Source organism: Labrus bergylta, chromosome 3, assembly GCF_963930695.1.
Source record: "Labrus bergylta chromosome 3, fLabBer1.1, whole genome shotgun sequence".
NCBI classification, from domain to species: Eukaryota; Metazoa; Chordata; class Actinopteri; order Labriformes; family Labridae; genus Labrus; species Labrus bergylta.
In genome coordinates this window covers 27,367,259-27,389,801 of record NC_089197.1, presented here as the reverse complement: position 1 = coordinate 27,389,801, position 22,543 = coordinate 27,367,259, and the positions used below count along the sequence as shown (strand labels likewise).

Below are 22,543 nucleotides of genomic sequence, written 5' to 3'. Positions count from 1 at the left end.
CAAGATCCAAAAATAGACCTATACATTTAACAAAACACTTACAAAGAAGCTTCTCTTAAGAAAAGAAAAGAAAGAGGAGCTGCTGAAGTCTAATCACAGAGAGCTAGGCCAGTGTGGCTGTGTGGACAAGAGGGCTGTTCTTACTGTATAGTATTACATAACATTAGTGTGTGTGTGTGTGTGTGTGTGGGGGGGGTGTATGTATATAACCTTTCCCTACAAATCGTCTTCACTTCACCCATTAACATATATTTAGCAATATTTGGTCGTCAATATATTCATCCCAAGGTCCAATTTCCCTATCATGCTGACAAATGAATTACTGTAGTTGACAGTAAACTATTATTACTCAACCCTCCAGCAATCCTGACTACAGGTTGTGTGTGACAGCTGCGGCTGCCCTGTGAACCATCACAGAGGCTCTGTGAGGGGGGCTGCTGAAATGCCAAATGCTCCTGTATCTTTTTCACTTTATCCACTGTGGCCCATTTGTGATCTAACTCTCAGGCATGTTTTAGCTGTGAGGAGAGCTGGACAAGCTTGATGATATACTTCTACGGAGAGCCAAGCCTATCTGATTTCTGCTCGGATGTTGCGCTATGCAGAGGGGGAGCTGCTGAAATGATCCGTGGAAGACAAACAAGCCGTTCTGGCTAATATGACACCCCACAAAGGGGGAAGAACTTCCACAGGGGCTTATCCAATCACATATATTTGTTTTGTATGAATAGCTTGGACTGCAGTTACAATTCATTATGGTACCAGCCTCTGTCTCAGGGATTACAAGTGCTGAGAGTGCATGTTTCAGTAAGTGTCATAAACCTTCATTAAGATACAGTTGGATCAAATAAATATACATAAGATATGTGAAGACGGTTGTTAAAATGACTTTACATTTTTCCTTTCTGTCCTGAGGAGGGTTTTTTGGGTGAAACATAAAGATAATAATGTCCTATATGACACAGGAAGACATTTCAGAAACTGCATGACATTCTGAAATGTCTTCCTGTGTCATATAGGACATTATTATCTTCATGTTTCATCCAAAAAACCTTCCGCAGGAGAGCTACAACCTCTGAGTCTTGACACTCCACTTCCTCCTGCCTGTCACTTAGGGGGGTGTTAGAAACAAGAGTGGACGTCTTGGTGTGAGGGGGCAGAGCCTCTCTGACGTCCACACCACATGTATAGACATAGAAGTGGTCAAATGACATTGAAGAGCGAATCACAGTGGAGATCTAGAAGAAAAGACAGGTCTCGCGTTGGCAAACAGCTGCAGTTGTTTCCAAAAAAGTATTGGGTGTCCAATAGCTGCCCATCAAAAGTACACATTCGACTCACTGCTACCAAGGCGAGCTCGCACTCCAGCTTGGCGATCAGCGTGGTTCAGACGCTCCGATCCTTTCTTTCAGTTTCTATTGTTTTTGGTCTGCGCGGACAGCCACCGACAATAAGCAGCCATGGAAGCCATCAAGAAGAAGATGCAGATGCTCAAGCTCGACAAGGAGAATGCCATGGACAGGGCCGAGCAGGCCGAGTCAGACAAGAAGGCAGCTGAGGACAGGAGCAAACAGGTCGGCATGAAGTGTCAAACCCGCCCGTGCGCTTTTACGCACTGGTGCAAGTGACACGGTGCGCCTAGTGATGAATGCCCAGTGTCTTGTGACAAAGGATTCGTATATTTGTGACTTCAACTAAGTTTAACAATCTCATTTGTATAATATACACCTTTAAAAAAAATCCCATTTAAGATGCATGAATTTTGCAATAGGATAATTGTCACATTAAGGTTCCTTTGATATTCCTTTTGATTTATGTTATCTAGGCAATAAGCCGCTTCAACTATAGCTTAGATCAATTGTATTTGTAGGATTTTTATACAAAATATTATGTAAATAAGATGTTTGTTTTTTCATATGAGAGACATTTCAAGACATGAAGTGTCCTTTACAGTGTTTTGATTGTGTCTGACAATCTAAGATATCTGTCGTCTGCATGTGAGTAAATGTGTCCTTGTCTTTCTGTGCCCCAGCTTGAGGATGACCTGGTAGCATTGCAGAAGAAGCTGAAGTCAACTGAGGATGAGTTGGACAAGTACTCTGAAGCCCTGAAGGATGCCCAGGAAAAACTGGAGCTGGCTGAGAAGAAAGCCACAGACGTGAGTTTGGGCTAACTGGTGGGAAGGCCTCATTGAGGCACCCACTGCCAAATAGTTGACTACGCAAGGGATGCCCTTGGGAAACTAAGATTACAAGCAACCATACAGATCTAATTTAATGATTAAATTATGAAGGCATCAATTTAGAGACTTAAGGGCTGTGTTGGGATAAAGAAAAATGGATAGTTAAATTTAGCGCGTGTGCTGTATAAGATAAGGTCAAATGGCTTACCAGGACATTCCACAGCCATTTAGACAAATCTGAGGATCAGTGTAGGGTTTCAGTGGGGCATTTTACAAGCATATTTGGCCTGTAAAATCCTCGATAGATTTGTAGCTGCTTCAATTGACACTCTGCACTTACATCCAGTTCTGATCAAACTACCAATTTATTGACTGCAATGAATGTTACCTATTACACTTTATTAAAGTCACAGTCAGCAACATTGCATCATCAACAATACAAACAACAACAATGAAAACATTTATTTTCAATGAAATAAAATGACACAAGACAAACTTAATTTGTTCCAAAAGGTATTTTATTGATTAATTTGCAGGTAAACAAAAAGTTCCTAACAGAGAAGCCTACTGAATACTGAACATCTTGAGATACCTCTAATATGCATCATGAACAGTTACAAAATAAATATTTGATAGTTCTGTCTAAAATCACAATAAATCACCCAAAGAAAAAAATCACATCATTAAGTTGCAGAAAAAAATCTCCCACAACAAATAAGTCAGCTAAAGGAATATTCCTTAAAGCAAGTTGGTGGTAAAGTGTACAATGAACCATGAAATACAGTTTTTGCACTTGTTGCTTACAAAAAGTAGGTCTATTTGAGTTCAAATCAGAGCAAATAGGGTTAATAACACCAATACTGTTAATGTCAGTTAATCAATTATGTGAACACGATTACTTAGTTGTCTATACTGCTTTAGCTCCTAACTGAATCAGTGTCTGGTGTCTGGAGCTGTGATTTGTAGGACCAGCTCAATTTGCCAGGAGGGGAAGCAGTCAAAACAGCGCATGAACACAATAGTTTTACAACTTATAATAACCATAACACATTATATTAAATTAATTTCAATAACAATAAATACAAGCACAATTCATAAAGATATTGCTATTATATGAAAAATAAAAATAAAACTTGCGTGGAAGATCGGGTACTTCCGGGTTTGGTGGCACGTCCCGTCCCAATCCTCATCAGCAGTTTGATTGAGGGCGGTGGGGGCAGGGATCAAACGAGCCGCGTCTCCAAGTGTGTGTGTGTATGTGTATGTGTGTGTGTGTGTGACTGCTGCGTTGAGGCAACCCGCACAGAGCAGAGGGAAAACTAGCTTAGCTGAAACCAAAAAAAAACAAAAGAGCTAAACATGGCTGGTGGGAGCTCCCTGGAAGCTGTGAAGAAGAAAATCAAGTCGTTGCAGGAGCAGGCCGATGCGGCGGAGGACCGGGCGGCGTCAGTACAGCGGGAACTGAACCAGGAGAGGAGCGCGAGGGAAGCTGTAAGCCGCTGCTAATTATTTAAGGCAATTAGTGTCCAGACTGTCGACGGCATTAGGCGTAAATCTGGTCAAAAAGCGTGGCTGCTAGGCCCAGACAAGGGATGGTTTATGCCTAAATACAGTCAGGTAGCAGGTAGACATGTCTGGAATCAGCCCACAGTGGGATGTGAGTAAGGATGGCTGGTTGAATGGATGAAAGGACATCACCCGGCACGTCCCAAATAAACAAACAGCGCTGGAACAATTAGGGAAACGCTGCAGCAGCACCACCACATGATCTGTGTAAAAAAAACTCCTGCAGGGCATGCTAGTTTAAACACAAAATAATATATTTATCTAATAGATGAATGGTGCAAGATAATACGTCACCGACAGGAAATTGCAGGATAGGCTGCAAACATGAAAGGAGGGGTAGACCAATTTGTGTTGCCTTTTTCTTTAAATGGACCGCTAATGTGTGTTAGATTTCAAATGTATGTTACAATTAATATGAATGCCTCCTCCCTTCAGGATATGTATGAAATGTGCACATCAGAGCCTGCGTCCCTCCCTTGGGCGTGTTCCTGACCCATCCCAGTCTTTCTTTGCAGAGCATGAGCTGGCTTCAGATGTTGGAAGCCTGCAAAGCCAACTTGAACAATATCATTGATTATTTGATTTTGTTTTGCCTCCCCTAGGCTGAGGGCGATGTAGCTTCCCTGAACAGACGTATCCAGCTGGTTGAGGAGGAGTTGGACCGTGCTCAGGAGCGTCTGGCCACAGCTCTTACCAAGCTGGAGGAGGCTGAAAAGGCTGCTGATGAGAGCGAGAGGTGGGTATGCTGCACATGGGACACAGCTCCCACTTTGTCAACACAACCCAGTCAGAAGCTAAGCTATTACTTATTATCTTTATGGAAAAGAGTCTCGTGGAAGGGTCAAGAGAATGATTAGATTTTTGAAAACAATCAGGACAATACAGTCAGGAAAAGTGTTGCATCCTGTTGTTAAGTTTTTAAGATCACATGGCTTTTGCTGTCACAGAATGCTTTTAGACAAGTGGAAAAATATACACTTAACTGCTAGTAGCAGTGGACACCTTTGTCATTTAGAAGAAACTGTAAAAGGCATCTTCATTAAATATACAGTCACTCCCCTCACTTCTATGTTATGCCTGATGTTCTTATTGGTGTTGTTTATACATACATTTACACTGACACAAAAACATCACCATCAACATCCCACCTAATCTGCACAGACCAGTCTGTCCATCTATTCTGTCCAGATAGTAATCAAACTATTTAAAAGTCTACATATTCCAATGTGAATATTTAAGACTGATCTCATCTTCGTGGCGGAAGAGGAAATGATTCAATCATTGTCTCTGGTGCCTATGACTTACCTATCCACCACACCATTATCTGTCCCGCAGAGGCATGAAGGTTATTGAGAACAGAGCGATGAAAGACGAGGAAAAGATGGAGCTGCAGGAGATCCAGTTGAAGGAGGCCAAACACATTGCAGAGGAGGCTGACCGCAAATACGAGGAGGCAAGTTTCTCAGCTGTTCACTGCACTCTGAACTTGAAGCTGAGAATTGTCTGCATTCTTTTACTTTATTGGCAATAGCTGCCCACCTCCTGTCTGCCAGTGGGACTAAACTTGTGTGTTGTGACGTCAGGTGGCCCGTAAACTGGTCATCATTGAGAGCGACTTGGAACGTACAGAGGAGCGCGCTGAGCTCTCTGAGAGGTAAGAGCTTTCTTCAGCTTCAAACTTTACCCCAAGTCACCACTTCAAACAAAATCTCTTACAAATTATTTTTGTGATTTTGTGTCTTCGTCTGCTGCGTCTTTCTGCCTTTCCAACCAAACGTGAATCAACAGCAAATGCTCTGAGCTGGACGAGGAGCTGAAAACGGTGCAGAACAACCTGAAGTCTCTGGAGGCTCAGGCAGAGAAGGTAAGATGACCAACCAAAAAGGCTCACGGTGAATAATCCACAATATACGCCCATGAAACATGTTTAAAATCTTATTTGTCTTGTATATTTGCCTAACTCTGGCCTTTGTATGCAACCACAGTACTCACAAAAGGAGGACAAGTACGAGGAGGAGATCAAGGTTCTCACAGACAAGTTGAAGGAGGTGAGTTCACCAAAATCAGCATGAATCTCAAATGAGTCGGTTTGGTAAACTTCAGTTTGTCCATCCTGTATTTTGTATGCTCATTACTATCTGGAATTAAATTTGCTGACTGTTATGTATTTCTTCATAAGTAGTGATGCTCAGTTTTCTTTCACAGCACTTAAGGGCTCTTAAGTGTCCCACAGGGCCGCGACTAGTAATGTAAACCTTTTTAATGTGTCTCGCTAATGTTTGACTGTGTTCCTCCCTTCAGGCTGAGACTCGTGCTGAGTTCGCGGAGAGATCAGTCGCCAAGCTGGAGAAGACCATCGATGACCTTGAGGGTATGAATCTTTCCCACTTGATTTTGAGACAGTTGTATATATTTGTTTTTTTTCCACAAAACCTAGGGCTGTGTTTCAAGTGCAAGACTGCTTAACCAGTAGACACAAAGAGGAAGCTTTTCTTCTTCCGATGTCATAAAATAGACAAAGTTAGCCTAATATGTCATAGTGACACTCATATGAGACAAAATGCTGCTCTTTTTGCAAAAATAAATGCAGTGTGTGTGTGAGGTTATTTATTTGTCATCAAGGTGATAGTCCTCAGGACGAATATGCACCGTCAGTTGTCTATAGGTGGGAAAAAATAAGTCCATGATCAGAGGCTGGGGTGACATTATTCATGTCGGCAGCAATATCTCTCACCACAGTGGCGTTTGGCATTCTATTGTAGTGACTGTTCAAGGCCGAGCAGTCCCAAGCAGTCGTCATAGGGTCACGGAACATGTGAGATAGTTTCTGTGACTCCTCAGGAATCTAACACAGCATCAGCAGCTGTTCCCTGTGCATCAACTATTTCTGTCCTGCCCTTTATTTTTTTTTATTTTTTTTTTTTTCAGTTTCTCTGTTTCACTTCTGTTTTCTGACCCTGTCATTTTTCTGTTGTCTTATTTTATTGCACATCCTTCTCTGCCACTTCATGATAATTACCACACAATAGACGAGCTGTATGCCCAGAAACTGAAGTACAAGGCCATCAGCGAGGAGCTGGACCACGCCCTCAACGACATGACCTCCATGTAATTCAGCACATTTCTTGTTTCTGAACCTCTGCCTTAGAGCTCACCTCCTCTAACTATTGTGACAGCACACAGTAGCTCCCTCTAGTGGCATGTTTGAGTGCAGTGAATTTCTTGATGCTACATTGTGGATTGCTTTTTTTTTAAATTAGCTTATCTTACATTGAGTTGTGTGATCTATAGGAGAGTTTTTGACTGTTTTAAGACTAAATTCCCCCCCCCCTCTGAAAAATTGACTTCATAACAACTAACAATAATAAGTAGTAGTGTTTGTTTCCCCTTAAAGAGTCCAAAATCCCATTTCTCAACGGGCTTCATTAAGATTTTCTTTAACTCTTCCTGCTCCGTTCTGCATCCCCCTTACCTTTTATTGTTTCTGCATGTCATTCATCTTCCATTCTTCTGTTTATATCTCCCAACACTTTTGTTCTTTTTTCCCCCCCCACAGCTAAATCTTTTCACTCTTCATCCCAGAAGCTGGTTAAGCAGCATCACCATCTCTCTCCTCTGCAGCGCAGCTCCACTTTCTGTCTCTGTATTTCTTTACTTCTCCACATTGGGCCGTGGCCGCTGCCATCCATTTGTTCATCCCTTATCCAGACCGTTGAGCCGTTTCGCTTTCTGTAAAATAAACATTCTACCATCTATGATAGCACCGTCCCCCTTTTCTCCTGCAATGTTGTTTTATTTCCATTTGTCCCATCTTCTTTTTCTTTGTGTCTTTTATGAGTTCATTTTGTTTTGTTGAGTAGCTTTTGAAATAAAATCTGAGCTTCTCTTTTCTTCACTCTTTGTTTTTGTATCTGAGAGGACAGCTTGTTGGTACGATGGCATTATTTTTAATTTATTTATTTTAGTCATGGAAAAAATAGCGTTCCACATTTTCTGGTTTTGTGGGTTCCTGAGGGACATGTTTATGCTTTCATAGATAGTTTATTCTGACATTTTTACTGTTGTTTCCAAACGCTTATATCTCGAATAAACTGTGATGACCAAAAGAATCAATTTAATAACTAAGAAATGTAAGTATTTACTAAAACATTCTAACAATGGTTACAAGTGTCTCCATGTCTGTTTAAAGGAAGATAAGTATGCCTCTTAATATCCTCAAGAAAAACTTAATTTCTCTGTACAAAACACAAAAAAGTAGTAAAACAAATATCTGTGTTTCTAGCCCAGCGGTCAACAGACTCAATACTTACCATAGTGTGTAAATGTGCCTTTGATTTGTTCTCAGGGTTTTTCAGAGGCTTGAGTACAAACTAAGAGTTGTGGGATTATCTTTCAGGCATTACTAACTCTTTGTAATTCTTTGTGTTTTATACTAACATGCCTTCTGTCTCTTTACCTTTTCTCTTGCCTGCTTTCTGACTGTCAAGACCATCTATACAAGCAGCTTGAGAAAAACCGACTTCTCACCAATGAACTGAGAGTTGCCCTAAATGAGGCTTAAACTGGGAGGGCTTCTCGTACGCTTTCTTCCTTCTCAAACTCCAACAGTCAGGCAGGTTGTCTAATGCTGTGCTATATAAGAGTGTAGACAATTATGTCTTTGACACAAAGGTTCAACCAAGAAATGCTTCCAGTAAGCAGGAGTACTTGAGTAAGGTTTTCACATTATGCATGATCACAGTCTGAGGTAGGAGGTCACACAACCTTATGTTCACAAACGTTGCTAAATGAACGTGATATATTTCCTCGGTTATCCACGGGGCTGTAGCACACGAGATCAGGAGAAGTCTGCTTGGTGTTGTTGCTAAAGCGATAGAGGTTGGTACTGGTGCTAGTGCCCCCCCTCCCCCCCTCTGTAAAGATAAAAGGTTAAACAGAAATAATTAAGTTTTGACTTAAATGCACACGAAGCAACGATTTCAGCTTTTAGCACGGATAAGCGATTGAACTTGTTTTTTTATTTATTTTGATGCTTGAGTTTTGAGTCTAGTCCTGTTCCAGGGCTAATGAGCACGAGTACATTCAACAGACTAGAGACCACGATCTCTGAGTTTAAAAGAGTATGAACACTTCCTTCCTCTATTCACTTTAATCTGAAAAGTGTTACTGGAAGAGGGAGTGTGCTTTGTTGTGTAGCAGCAGGGATGCAGTACTGATCATTGGTACATAGGAAGAGAACTGGCAACATATCTATATAGCCCGAGTAGCAGTTAGAAATATATCTCTATAGTCATTTATGATGGGAAAGAATGTCTAACAGGCCTATTAAACAACAGAACTGCCCATGTGAACCACTGCAATGCTACATTTTATGGAAAACTGTCAGTCGGTACAGCATTTGTGAAAAATTAAATAGAGCTTTTGTGTTAAATTCAAACAAAGGGTCGATTTTAAAAGGGCATGTATGTGTTACTAATAACAAAAATAATTGCCGTCTTAAGGTTTGATTATTATTTTATTTTTTTGTATGTCCAGAAATCTCTTGGAGAGGTTGCTCAGACTTGATACTGTATGATGACATGAGCTTAATTTCAATCTATTGATGAACCACAGAGGGGAAAACAGCCACTATACTGTCTTAAACCCAGCTCCTGCAGCCGTGACCACAGCCCTGTTGATAGCTTGGGTGTTATTTCCAGAGAATACACAAAGAGTTTTGAAGTTGAGGAAATGTATTTGGTTAATGAATGCTTGTTTCTTTTTTCGATAGAAGATGTAAGGGGTCAAATGTCTCTGACTCAGAAGGTGGATAACAATATGTAGCACATGTCTGACGCTGTTTGTTATCTCAAGCCACGGCTTTGTCTGTTTCTATTTATGTTTGTGTTTTACATTTTTAACCAATGCAATGCTATATTAACAGATAAACTCACACGCACTAAAGAAGAGGGCCTGAGCGTAAAGCAGATGGATCGGACTCTAATGGAGATAGTTAACCTTTGACCCGCTCTGTCCCCCCTCCCCACATTGCACCCTACTCAGCTCTGAATATGGCTGACTTTCTCATAAGGCTGCTAAAGTGATGTTAGGACATACCTTTAGGTGTGTCGTCTGATCTTGTCATCCTGAAGAAACAAGCTGATACAAACTGCTTCAGTGAGCTGAGGTTACACCACAGTCTGTCACACACTGTTATTAAAGATGTACAAAACATTTAACTGACAATAAGTTTACATTTACATCAATTTGCACATTTTTTGGGGGTGCACATAATCAGCGTGAACAAAGCCATTTGCAAAGCCAATGTTATATAAAAGGGACTTTTATTACGTGCTTTTGTAAAGTTGCTTGTCTGTCTTTGTTCTTTCTGCATTGTAAGCATTTATTCTTGGTCTGTGATGTAAACTGTCAGCTAAACAAGGAGGGACTTGTTCATGCATTTGCTTTAACGTGCGGTTTTGTTCAGCCAAGTGAAAAATGTTTGTGCACTGTACTAACTTCTCTGATCATCATGGGGAACTGATTTCTTGTCTGTTTTTTTGTGTTTCTTATTTTATATTGGAAATGTAAAGATAATGAATAAATGGTTGGATCAAGTATCATTTAATGGAATTCTGGCTTTATTACAAACATGTAAATGGTGTTGTTGGTTTTGGGAGACATCAACATAATTTACTGGCTGTGGCTGTTATATATTACACAAGATTAATTCTTATGAGACCTGATTACATTTGAGCAATTCAAATTAGTGCACATTCAAAGAGTTGCTTTTATATTTCATAATACCAAAACACTACAGTATGTAGTACTGTGGGAAACATTGGCTATTACTTCTCAGTGGTTGTTTTTTACAGATCACCACTGCTGCAGTGACTATTATTATTATTATTATTATTATTATTATTATTATTATACATTGGAAACCCTTTTATTGTTTGTAACACCCTAAATGAAGGATGTCATATTTTAACTCCTATTAGTGGTTGTGATGTCAGTATGGACATGAATTGGTTGCACTTCAATCCAGAGTTTTTTCTTGTAGAAGTTTATTTGAAAGCACAGCGGGGTGACAAAGGAGAAACATAAAGGTGGAAATATACATGTTAACCTTCCAAGTAAGTTATTTCCTGTCCAACTATCAATCTCAAACAAAACATTAATATATTATATTAAAAAATCTATCAGGACACTAAAGGCCAGTTAACAATGACATGGAGATCGATGAAGTGCCACAGCTCCTCCACGCCGCAGAGGGCGGTGTTCCCCCCCCCCCCCCCCCCCCCCAGGCAGACACCTTCTCCGCAGCGCTAGAAGAAGAGCAGAGGTGAAAGTTCGTAGCTGAGGAGCCGTGCTGGAGAACTCTACGACTTGAGGCAGAAATATGGATGAAAACGAAGAGTTTGCCTTCTCTTTACAGGACAGCAAGGCAGCATACGTACTCAGCAATGTCGCAGAAGTTGTTGAGCGAATTCTGACCTTCGTACCAACCAGGTCGCTTCTCCGCATCGCGAGGTAACCGAGCATGTTTGTATGCTAAATGATCAACCTAGCTTACGAACATTTCTGTGGCACCATCATGGAAGTGAAAGTGATTTTTTTTTAGAGACATGCATGAAAGTTGCAGAGCTAGTGTAGCAGTTTTTTGTTTGTTTGACAAACCTATAGAGCTAGCTTCCTGTTTTACTAAGTTGTCACCCAAGTTAGAAGGTAAAGTTGAGTGTGTTGGTGTGTGTGTGTCCTCAGTGTGTGCAGGCTGTGGAGAAACTGTGCCCGCAGAGTGCTCAGGACTCAGCAGCAGCTCACCTGGGTGTCTGCATGTGGACCTTCAGACGCAGGGGTCCATGCTCTCTGCGGGATCCTGGCTGAGGAGGTGGAGGTAAAACAAATACTGCATTAACCCAAATATCGTGGTGCAATGTTGTACAGCCATTTATGTGTGAAAAGAAACACTTAACCCATGTTTAAATACCCGCATGTGTACTTTGTATCTATTTTCAGAAAGTGTTTCTGCTGCCTAAAACAGTTCTGGCAATGGTAGACTGTGAGGCCTTCAAAGGACAAGCCTATTGCTACAGACAGAGTAAAGGTTAGTGTTGAATAATGTTAACCCCCCCCCACGCTTGATTGATCAAGATGTATTTGAAAAGACTTGCACTAATGTACCCTACAAAATAGCCCAGGGGTGTCCAAAGTGCGGCCCTTGAGGGGATTTTTTGCGGCCCCTGACTTCAAATGAAGAATCAGATGATTTTGGCACATTATCTTATTTTTCTTTTTCATGTTAACAAGAACTGAACAATATTCCTAAAATAGTTCAGTAACATGTATGTTGTTGTTGTTGTTGTTGTTGTTGTTGTTGTTGTTGTTGTTGTTTGTTTTTTTTTAAATCTACAGCTTTTACCATTTTCCACATTTTTTTTGTAAACTATGAAAAAAAAAATGTATGCAAAGTTTTTGCCAACAAGCCGACTGTTGCAGAAAGATTTTCCAAAAAAATGAACCATGTTACAGGTTTGATTCTGAGAGAAAAAAACAAATAAAGTAGAAAGAAGAAATCAAAATATTTGATTTCCTTTTATTAAAGGGTTTCTTTAGCGAGCCTTTTGATTCTGATCTACAAAGCTATTTTTTCAACTATATTTTAAAAAACAAGCGATTCTAACACGACAATTTTGGCCCGTAAGAAAAACAGTTTGGACACCACTGAAATAGCCTAACACTGCTTTTGTCTTAGTGGTATTCCTCAGTGCCTCTCTCAACCCCTTTTCTAAAAAAGTTAGGACATTTTGTAAAATGTTTATAGAAACTGAATGTGTGGATTTAGTAAAACATTGGAAACAGCACTAAGACAACATATGAAACATTGAAAATAGTAAATTTGATTGTTTTTCCCCATTTCAAATGTTCTGCCGCCTGACAACACGTTTCAGAAAAAGTTGGGTCAGTACATCAAAAGACTGTTATTGTGAAATGCTTACATTTTTGTCATATCTTAAAGTTTATGAGGTCGACTTTCAACAGGTTAGTCACATGATTGGGAATAAAGTGAGCATTCCAGAGAGGCTGAGTCTTTTTGAAGTCAGAATTGGGAGGGGTTGAAGACTTTGCTGGCAGATAGTGGAACAGTTTAAGAATAATGTTTTAACATAAAATAGAAAAGAATCTGGAGGTTTCATTGTCAACAGTACATAAGGTAATTCAAGGATTAAGATAATCTGAAGAAATCTCTAGTTAAAGGACACAAGGCCAAAAAACAATATTGGATGGCCGTCATCTTCAGGCCTTCAGATGGCCCTGCTTTGAAAAAAGAAAAGCGTGATTCTGCAGGTGACATCAAATCATGGGCTCAGGAACACATCCAAAAACTATTGTTTGTAAACACAGCTCATCGCTGAATTCACAAATTCTACCATGCAAATAGGAAATCATATATAAACCAGATCCAGAGATGCTTCCGCCTTCTCTGGGTTCAGGTTCATTTAAAATCGACTGAGACGAAAGTGGAAAACTGTCCTGAAGTCTTTCTGTTTGGAAATCATACATGGTGTGTTCTCTGGGTTATAAAGGAGAGGGAGCAACCAGCGTGTTAACAGTGCACAGTTCAAAAGCTAGCACCCTTGATGGTATGGAGGTGCATTAGTGCACATGGCATGGGTTACCTGCCACATGTACTTAACTTTTTATGTCTCTTCTCTATTGACTGCTCAAGACAATGGCAAATCACACTCTGTATATTAGAGGTGGGAATCACCAGAGGCCCCACGATACGATATTATCACGATACTTGAGTCACAAGTTGATATTATTGTGGTTTTAAACATTTTACAATATGCTGAGAATTGCGATACAATATATTGTGATTTAACTTTTTTAACTGCATATTATCCACAAAATTAAACTAAATCAAGAACTGTTTTGTCAAGTAAGAAAATTCTCATTCTCTTCATCTCACTTCAGTCTTTTGATTTCTCCTCGATGGGAGTCAAGCCCACAGACTGACCAACAGTGTGATAAAAGTAAAACCCTGTCAAAGGCTGCGTGAACCTCACAATCTGAACTGTTGGTATTTCAGTCTAGTCGAACTTGAACATGAATTCTTAACAATGCAACTTGTTCAAAATGAATTGTGCAACCCTTCAGCAGTTAAAAAAGAAAAGCACATTGGCTATTAATATAATAAAAATATCGATACTTGGCGGCCATTAATTAATACAATATACAATATCGCCACACAACACATCACGATATTATGCTGTATTGATTTTTTTCCCCCACCTCTTCGCCTGGTTCCTTAGTTAAAGAGTAAGGGCGATAAACTGGCCTTCCTGCAGTAACGACTTCTCACACACATTTTGAAATGTATTATATGATTAAGTAGACCCCTGAACTCAAGTGCATAATTTGGTCAATTTTTCAAAAGCGATGACATTTCTCAGTTTCAATATTTAAAATGTCTTTGTGCTAGTTTCAATTTAACATGAAGTTTCAATGGTTTGAAAATCATCAATAGCATCATTAATATGTATTTGTATAATATATCACCATGGATACAAAATCAATGGGAATGACTAGAGAACCTTGTTCTGTACTTTTGTACTCAAATGTTAAATATTTACAGGTGGATAAAATTAGGACCAAAGTTGGCTTTAAGTTCTTAAACAGCTTCCTATCAGTCACGTTTCACTGACTGAAATGTAAACTTTGCATAAAAAAAGTCACTATTGAACACTATTGAACACTGATTTATGTCAGTTGGTAACTTAATCACCGATCACTTAATAACTCTGCAGTAGAGTTAGGTCACATTACAACACAGGATTGTTAGCATCATCTTTACTAAAAAAAAATTAGAAAAATTAAAGGTGAACATTATTACCCCCCTTTTACATTTTTTTTTTCTCTCAACTTATTCGAAGCAAAGAAGACTCGACAGAGTGTGGAAACAGTTGACGAACTGACCATGGTCTTCCCAAAAGGATGTGAAATCATGGGCATTGCTTCACCAGGCATCGTCTGTAAGTGTTCCTCTTTCCTAAAATGTTTCCTCATTCATTTGACTGAAAATAATATCAGCATCTTACCTCCAGAAAAAAACTGTGTATCCACATTGAACCATCCATTTCATTCAATGACATAAAAATGTGGTAGTCAAAGCTTTGATGGATCTGGTTGTTGCGGCAGCATGTCCATACACTACAATCCTCTAAAAACAATGAAAGTTAACCAGGTGTCATGTGTCTATCTAAGAGGAATGGTTCACCTTTGAGCAGAGAGGTCTACACATTAATTCCCACTGCTGCTGCCTGGTTGGAAAGCACCAATGGTGGCTGCTTGAAAGATGGGCCAGTCTGCCTGCTGCTGTGCTCCCCATTTCTCCGTATAATCACAAGCCCACAGAGAAGTGACTCTCCATCAGTCACGTTCTTTTCCCGCTAGATGATGGCTGATCAGGCTCATATCGTCTATCAGCTTTAATGGTTGCCTCAGCTGTTTGTGATAACTCTCATTTTGTGATATTGCTGCCGAGGGTCACCACAGGGTCAGCATGCACATCTAATTCAAATGAATGAAGTCTTTGATTAGATAAGGATGGATCTATGGATTACTTGTAATAAGTCTTTCCATACAGCTCGGAGTGAGTCTATTTATTCATGAGCTTTAGTAGTTGGGCTACACAGTATTAAAAAGATGAATTGTGATACATGTACACATTGTATTCCTGCATAACAGATTAGTGTATGGGGATGGATTAGATACTAATGCATACTATTTGTTCACTTTTAACACTATGAATGGTGTTCTGTAATGTACAAATTCAGTTGCACAAATGCACACTAGGGAACAAGCTCAGTAAAAATGTAATCATTAAAACTAAAAGATATACTGGAGTGGTAAATTAGGTGACCTGTCTTATAATAATGTGAATTCATGACTGTACAGCTTGATGTTTTGTCATGAGCATGGTAGCTCATCAATCTGCTTAACTCTCTAACTTGTCTTGATTAAAAGTGTATTTCGATATACCATTGTTTAAGTTTAAAATTGTACCTGGCGTGTTAATGTTCATTGATATCATCATAAATGTTTTTTAGCCTGTATTATAATTCTCCAGAAGATTATTCCTAGCCCACCAAGCAACAATGGATTGTGTTGCAGTTTCCTCTAATGGCCACTAGATGCTGCCAACATAAATCTGCCTGTAGCAAAATCAAGAGTAATAATCCTCCTCCCACTACCACAAAGAAATCTACGAATAGTTTTTAATGAAGGAGATTTTTTTAAGGCTGTCAGAGAAGTCTTTACACCATTTTTCCCTCAGACATCAGACCATGAACCCGCACACACCAGGCCAAAAGTGGATGCAGTTGAATTGATTTCTTACTTAAACTTTATACATGCCTTTCCTCATTTGACTTGTAAAATGTCTTCTTTTAATTCAAAGCTGTCTGACTCAGCACAAGTTGCTTCCAGGTTTTCTGTCCTCTGACAAAATCTGAACTTTATGGATGCAAGATGGCAGCAAGTGCTATTTCTGCTTCCTATGGGTTCAGCTAACACTGCAAATAAAATATAACAAATGTGTACGAAGGGTCTGTCAAGTAAAAAAAACAGTGTTTATGTTAAAGAGAAAAAAACACTTTTACAAGTCTGTCCACTTCCCATTTTGTTTCTGTTGGCTCTCTTAACTGCTAACTCATTTGGGTGTAAAACAACTTAACTGTGGAGAATGAAGGTTGGACTTAAACCATCTGTAATGTAAATGCATCTACAGAGCAGCAACTAGTGGATCTTGGTCATCTATCACGATTCAGCAGGTTTCAAATGAGCTGTAAAAGCTGATGTCTGCGGAACTCATCTGGGAAATAAAATGACTTTAATGAATGACTTAATTTTTGGTTGTAATGAGAAGTCATGGGCCTCATCACGATTTGAGTGTAGGATATATACGTGAAAATCCCAAAGTACATGCATGCTCCTCTCTGCAGTGACTCCCAGTGGCCCTTCCTCCGGCCCTCCTCAGGAGTACCAGGAGGGGGAGGCAGGCTTTGCAGTTATGTTCCCCAGCATGGAAGGTGTCAAAATCAAGCCCTTTCATTTTTGCAAGAAGTCAATCACTCCAACAGCCCTGCAAGAAGCTGGTGAGTGCAGGCTCACAGCCATTATTGCATTATCTAAAGTGAGAAGTGCTGAACTTGTGTTTCCATCATTGTTTTATAAATACATGATGCTGTCTTTCCAGGACTAGTTGACAACCCAGACCTTCGGGTTGTACTGATGTTTGTCTATGAGGCCTATAAACCTGGAGGAGCACGCTTCCTCGGCCAGATACTGGAGCCGCTGGCCAAGAGCAAAGCTCTAATTGCTGGAGGGCTGGTAGACAGTGTTTTCTCTCCTACCAGACAATGGTGAGTAAATGCCCTTCCCTTAGATTATCTTTTTCTTTCCAATTTTGTAAATACAATGTGTTAGTACAAAATTAAAAATTGCTGGTGATTTCTTTCAAAGTCCTGAAGCTCAGATTCTCTGAGGTTTCAGACATGAAAGTTTTCCCACCTTAATTTGAAATGTAATTTATTTAACTTTCAATTAAGTTCACCTTGTATGGATTTACCAAAAGGATTGGATGGCATTTTTAAGCTTTCTAAATAAATAAATAATCTTTTTCAAAGTCACACTTTCTCTCTTCCCATCATCTCTCAATCTGTAGTTGTAGCGAGGGTGCATACGGGGTGATGGGCCTGGCTCTGAGTGGCCCTAAGGTGCAAGGTGCATCTGTGCTCTTGGACCAAGACGTCACCAACCCGAAGGAAGCTGAAGCCACAATTCGGAGGCTAAAGGCAGCCAAAATCCCCGAAAGAAACACCATAGGGTTCATGTTTGCCTGCGTCGGCAGAGGCCAGAATTACTACAACAACCAGGCAAATGTAGAAGCTGACGCCTTCCACAAGGTGTTCCCCAACACCCCACTCTTCGGCCTGTTCGGCAATGGCGAGATCGGCTGTGACCGGATCGTCAAAGACGACTACACACTGTGCGACACTGACACGGACCGTCTGCAGCATGAGTACACTACTGTCATGACCCTGGTGCATTTGGGCTGAGTGATGGAAGCTCCTGTTTGTAAAGACAGGCGGGAACAAGAAGCATTCTGTAAAGCGTGTTAAACACGTTGCGACTCCGAATATTTCTTCTCATACGTGAGGAAAAGAATCCCTTTAGCCATCTGTGTAATGGCATCATTTGGGAAATGATGTCCCTCAGAGACTTTGTGTAAACAAAACTTTGTGTCAAACTATCGGGTTTCACAAAGTTCAGATTTAAAAAAGAGAACTGATCATCTCTTTTTACATTCAAAAGTGATGGGGCACTCTTATCAAATATATGTGTTTATATTTACCCTAAACTTCGCACACATTCAAGGCATATCTTACCCTCTGACATCACCCTCATGGTGTGTTTGCTTTTCAGGTGAGTGCGTTATGTACACTTGTGAGTCCCACAAGCTATTGTTCTAGTTATTGATTATATGGAGGCACTTTTTATTTATGTAAATAAGACAAATATGGTCCATCAACCACAAAATCAAGGTGGTCTTGATTTAAATGCTCTTCCTTGGCATGTAGCTTTTACACTTAAGATTTTTTACACTTTGTCTTACAAACGGGGGAAAAAGTATTGGCCTACGAATAAGTACAATTTTTAAAGGTATCTATTTACCTTGGTTCCACTGGGCACAGGGACATGAGTCTGAACCCAACAGTGCCTCTTTTTGGACCACATGTCAGGCCATTTTTCCTGCTTCCTCGTTCCAGTAGATATTGCTTGGGCTTGGTGGTTCCTTCATCCTCCAAGTTATTAAAGTTTGTTCATCTGAAAAAATCTGAAAACAGAAGAGGAAACAGGGTGGCTGCCCTTGATGGCCCTGATGGTTAAGTGATGCCTAATAGGAGAAAATCTCAACTTCACCTTTACTTACAATTGACTGTAGTTTGTCTTTAACTTTAGGAAACGGTTTGAAAATTGAAGATATCCTGACCAAGGTCAGAAAAGTTTTATTCGGCATTCATCTCTGGAAAGAAAAGTACATTTTCTTTTTGAAATCTTGATAGCATAGCCTGAAACTACCTAGTTACTTGTTAAAAAAAAAAAGAGAGAGAAATTGTGCAGACAGTACTTTAAAGCAGAATACAAGTCTCTGTAAATATCCATTACTGTATCAGTTTTCCAAAATGCTGTCATTGATTTTTTTTTTTTTTCAAGCCTTTTTCCTTTTTTAAGGAGAATATGCTGATGACCTGGAGGTGCAATTTCCAGTTTAAATATATATTGGTCAAAGAGTTTTTGGTGTTCAGCTTCTCTATGTATTGCAATACTTATTGTTTTTAAAAATTGAATTACACATCATTCACATTTTCCTTTTGTATTTTTTTTGAAGAAAAAAATGGAAGTGTATTTTAAGTTAGTGCTTACAGCAAATTGAACAAAACGTTTTGGTGTTAATGCACTTTTCTACATGTGCCAAATCATATCTGTTCTGCTCATTTCCTCAATAAATTACAAACATCCAATATGTCAAATTTGCAGCTTGTACTGTTTTCTCCCTTTTATCAGAGCCTTTCCAGCAGCCAGCATCTGAAGAGCCAGTCCTGGAAGCTGGAGCGCGCTGGGCGTTACGCATCCCTCCTCTGTTGTAACTACAGGCCTACTACAGCTTATTCAGATCAGCGCTCTTCCTCATTTGCGCACTCCCTGAAATGTGAGCCTCAGCCTATAACATCTTGAGCAGCCCACGTCCAGGCGTGTTTAAATAAAGGAAGAGACGCTTCAGAGTGATTGATGTGCGCTTTAACCATCGACTGGCTAATCCCGATGAATGACAAACGGTTAAGCCAATTGCTGCGGAGGCAATTTATATTCCCATAGTATCTTTATTTTGGGAAACCATAAAAAAAGACGCTCATGACACGGAGAGGGACGACCTACCAGGCGTAAAGCTAATAAAATCATCTGTGGCGATAATCCGCTCTTAAACTGGCCTCAATCGGGAACTGAGAAAATCTACACACTGGATTTCTTCCTCTCTTACACACACACATTGACACACACACATACACGGCCAACATTTTTTAGACTGCTATGTCGTGACCGGAGCGATGCAAATGTCACACGATTCATTGGCTACTGTCAGTCTCCGGTACGAAAACGTCAATGTTTTGATGGCGTTTGGGTAAAAAAAAAAAAAAAAAAAAATTGGCCCTGCTGCTGCTGCTGTGGAAGGAAGAGGGGAGATCGGGGGAGAGCAGAAGATAGTCTGGCTCATTTCAGCACCTGGACAGCTCCGCTCGCAGGGATCCCCGCTGCGCTCGCCGGGGAAACCCTCCTCTACTGAGGAGCGGGATCTAGAGCATCGGTATATAGCAGGAAAATATATTTGTATTTCTATTCTGAGGGACGCTTTAACCTAAAATGATCTTCCCGAGCGACGATGCTTCTTGCGTTTGAGCTTCAGCCCTTCTCTGGTTTTGCACTAAAATCCAGGCAGCGCAAGTGGGAGCAGCGGACGCAGCAGCAGCAGCAGCAGCGGTGGTGTTGGTGTTGGTGGTGCTCATCCAATGCAAAAGTGCTAAGGATAGCTGCAGCCTACACACTGCGAGCCTGCTGCTGTTCCACTCACTCTGATCACCACCGAGGGAGACATCACTATCAGCAAGGGGGCAGCGGGAGGCACGATTACCCATCAACAATGTAAATCTCACACAGGTAGGTCTGAATTAATAATTAATGTGTAGCAAGGAGCTCTCAGTAACAGTTCAGTACACAACTCTAATTTATAGTTTCTGCTTTCTGGACTAATAGCAGCTGCTAAATCCATTTGTACAAGGCATTGATGAAACATCTGACATGCACCCACCTCTGTTCGTAGGAATGCTGAACGTTTGGTCTCAGCTAGCAGAGCAATGCTTTAGGACTGATTCAAAGTTAACAACAACCAAAGTCTATTCATGTTTGAGCTTAAAAGTATTTCGTTTAAAGTTCTAGTGTCAACCTTCTGTTGACTTTGTTTTCCATTTTCTGTCAATCAAACTGTACATTAGTTTGATATTCACCACTGTCACAAATGCTCTCTCCAAGGCTTTCTTCTCAAGCATGCGATGAAAGCAACTAGTTCCACCAACTTGTATTAGCTAATAAACCATTCAAAGGAAATACTTTACATTGTTCAACAATTTTCATTACGATTTTGTTGAATGTCCCTGAAATCAGAAGTTGGGCTTAAAGTGATTTTTTTTGGACCTGATTGGCCAGGCACCCAAAAATTGAAGGAGTCCTGTCCTGTACATATTTAAAATGAGAGAACTTTTCTTTGCTTGCAGTGAGGACCATATTCTCGCCTCCCAGATTCATCATGACAACATCTATCAGGTGAAAAGGATAAGAGCAGAGAAATCAACCTGAACTGAGCAGAACCTTTGCTACGACAACCCCCACATCTCTCCCCTCCCAGTCAACCAGCATCATGGCAAATGCTGAGTGAGTACAATTGATCGCTTATCTTTGTTTTTCTGCATTCCTGTTTATTTTCCAACATTTGAAGGGAAAAGAAACACATCATGTATCTACATCATGTATTTAGAACAATTGTTCCATACAGCTCTCAACTTTCTCTCTTGAATCTCCTCTACACTGGTTCAAAGCTTTCTGCGCTTTTGTTTCTACAATGTTGATCTGTGTTCACACGGACATTGCTGCCGTTGAGAAGTCTCTGAACCTCGTCTCTCCGAATGCGAAACAGACGCACACTGACATGCAGAAAGACGCCTGCACAATGCTGACTATACAGAGTGTTGAATCTGCAGCCATTAACACACGAGGTCATGTTAATGCCCCCAGTGGAACAACACACTTGATTGTTTCTGATTATCCATAAAGGTTACAAATTCTTCCAACAAACCTCTCCAGCTCTCGGCTTTCCATTTTTAATCTGTGCTCACCATGTGTGCATCTGATGCCTAACACGCTGAAGCCTGTGTGTGTGTGTTTGATCGTGTGTGTAGATAAAAGTAAAAGGTAAGGGGGAATACAGAAAATCATTATTCTGTTAACTCACGATTCTGCTGGCGTAGCATGACTCTGTAATTTGTCTCGTCTTAACTAGCAGCATTAATTCTCTTGACCTACATGAATAGCCCCACATCATCGCTCCATTTGTGCTTTTAAAGAGAACCAGTTCTGCTGGTGGTCCCACTCAGGGCTCAGCTCAGTGGGTTCTCAGTTGCAATGTCACATCATGCTGTGGTTAAGGTGAACGGAATCCTGAAACTGAACACTTTAGCTCACAGGAAATAGCTTTCGCTCTTGATCATGTCATGACAGTACAATATAAATAATAACATTAGTTCATTTATTCCTTCATTCCTTCCTTAACATTCAATGTTCAGCATTAAAACTAATCAGTTGGTTGTCTGTCATTCTAAGTGGTGGGAGAAGTTTTTTGGATCCTTTATTGAAGTTAAAGTACCCTTATCTTATTAAAGTAATCTGAAGAGTACAGTCATTTTCATGGTATTGTTTCATTTACAAGTGTCTAAAATAATAAGCAGCATTTAACTATTGCAGCTGATTAACTCTTATTTGAACTGTTTGTTTATTCTGGTGGTGTTTTATATGAGCAAAGGAAGGTCATAGATTAAGTCAGAGGTTTTATGAAAGGATAAAATGGGGTTGAAAAACATAAGCAACTCAAATGTGTAGGAAATATTTGGACCTTTCTGTCATCTTTGCTGTTGTGTTAAA

The 22,543-nt window shown here is 40.2% G+C and overlaps 3 protein-coding genes across 10 annotated transcripts in view; all 3 read left to right on the top strand.

Annotated features, from left to right (window-relative positions):
* Positions 1–1,250: 1,250 nt before the first annotated feature.
* Positions 1,251–10,345, top strand: tpma (alpha-tropomyosin). 8 transcript variants are annotated; one of them, XM_065953080.1, is made up of 10 exons: positions 1,259–1,574; positions 2,033–2,158; positions 4,351–4,484; positions 5,084–5,201; positions 5,332–5,402; positions 5,537–5,612; positions 5,734–5,796; positions 6,050–6,119; positions 6,778–6,856; positions 7,305–7,506. In XM_065953080.1, the coding sequence occupies exons 1-10, from the start codon at positions 1,461–1,463 to the stop codon at positions 7,306–7,308; spliced, it is 855 nt and encodes a 284-aa protein (XP_065809152.1). In that variant the 5' UTR covers positions 1,259–1,460; the 3' UTR covers positions 7,309–7,506. The 8 variants fall into 8 exon arrangements, with proteins under 8 accessions (XP_020493705.1, XP_065809153.1, XP_020493623.1 ...); XM_020638049.3 differs by lacking the exons at positions 6,778–6,856; positions 7,305–7,506 and adding an exon at positions 9,672–10,345 and having other exon boundaries at positions 1,251–1,574; XM_065953081.1 differs by lacking the exons at positions 6,778–6,856; positions 7,305–7,506 and adding an exon at positions 8,236–10,345 and having other exon boundaries at positions 1,252–1,574.
* A 717-nt stretch (positions 10,346–11,062) lies between these two features.
* fbxo22 (F-box protein 22) lies at positions 11,063–19,319 on the top strand. Its single transcript, XM_020655056.3, has 7 exons — positions 11,063–11,260; positions 11,492–11,624; positions 11,747–11,834; positions 14,665–14,763; positions 16,735–16,887; positions 16,989–17,154; positions 17,457–19,319. Exons 1-7 carry the CDS (start codon positions 11,130–11,132, stop codon positions 17,848–17,850), a joined length of 1,164 nt encoding a protein of 387 aa, XP_020510712.1. The 5' UTR covers positions 11,063–11,129; the 3' UTR covers positions 17,851–19,319.
* A 279-nt stretch (positions 19,320–19,598) lies between these two features.
* The window catches only part of LOC109983921 (transmembrane protein 266), a 42,878-nt gene continuing 39,933 nt past the window's right edge, over positions 19,599–22,543 (top strand). Inside the window, exons 1-2 of the mRNA XM_020634254.3 lie at positions 19,599–20,509; positions 21,124–21,280. Of these exons, the coding sequence (XP_020489910.1) occupies positions 21,267–21,280 (14 nt within the window). The 5' untranslated portion in view covers positions 19,599–20,509; positions 21,124–21,266. The remainder of the gene's footprint in view (positions 20,510–21,123; positions 21,281–22,543) is intronic.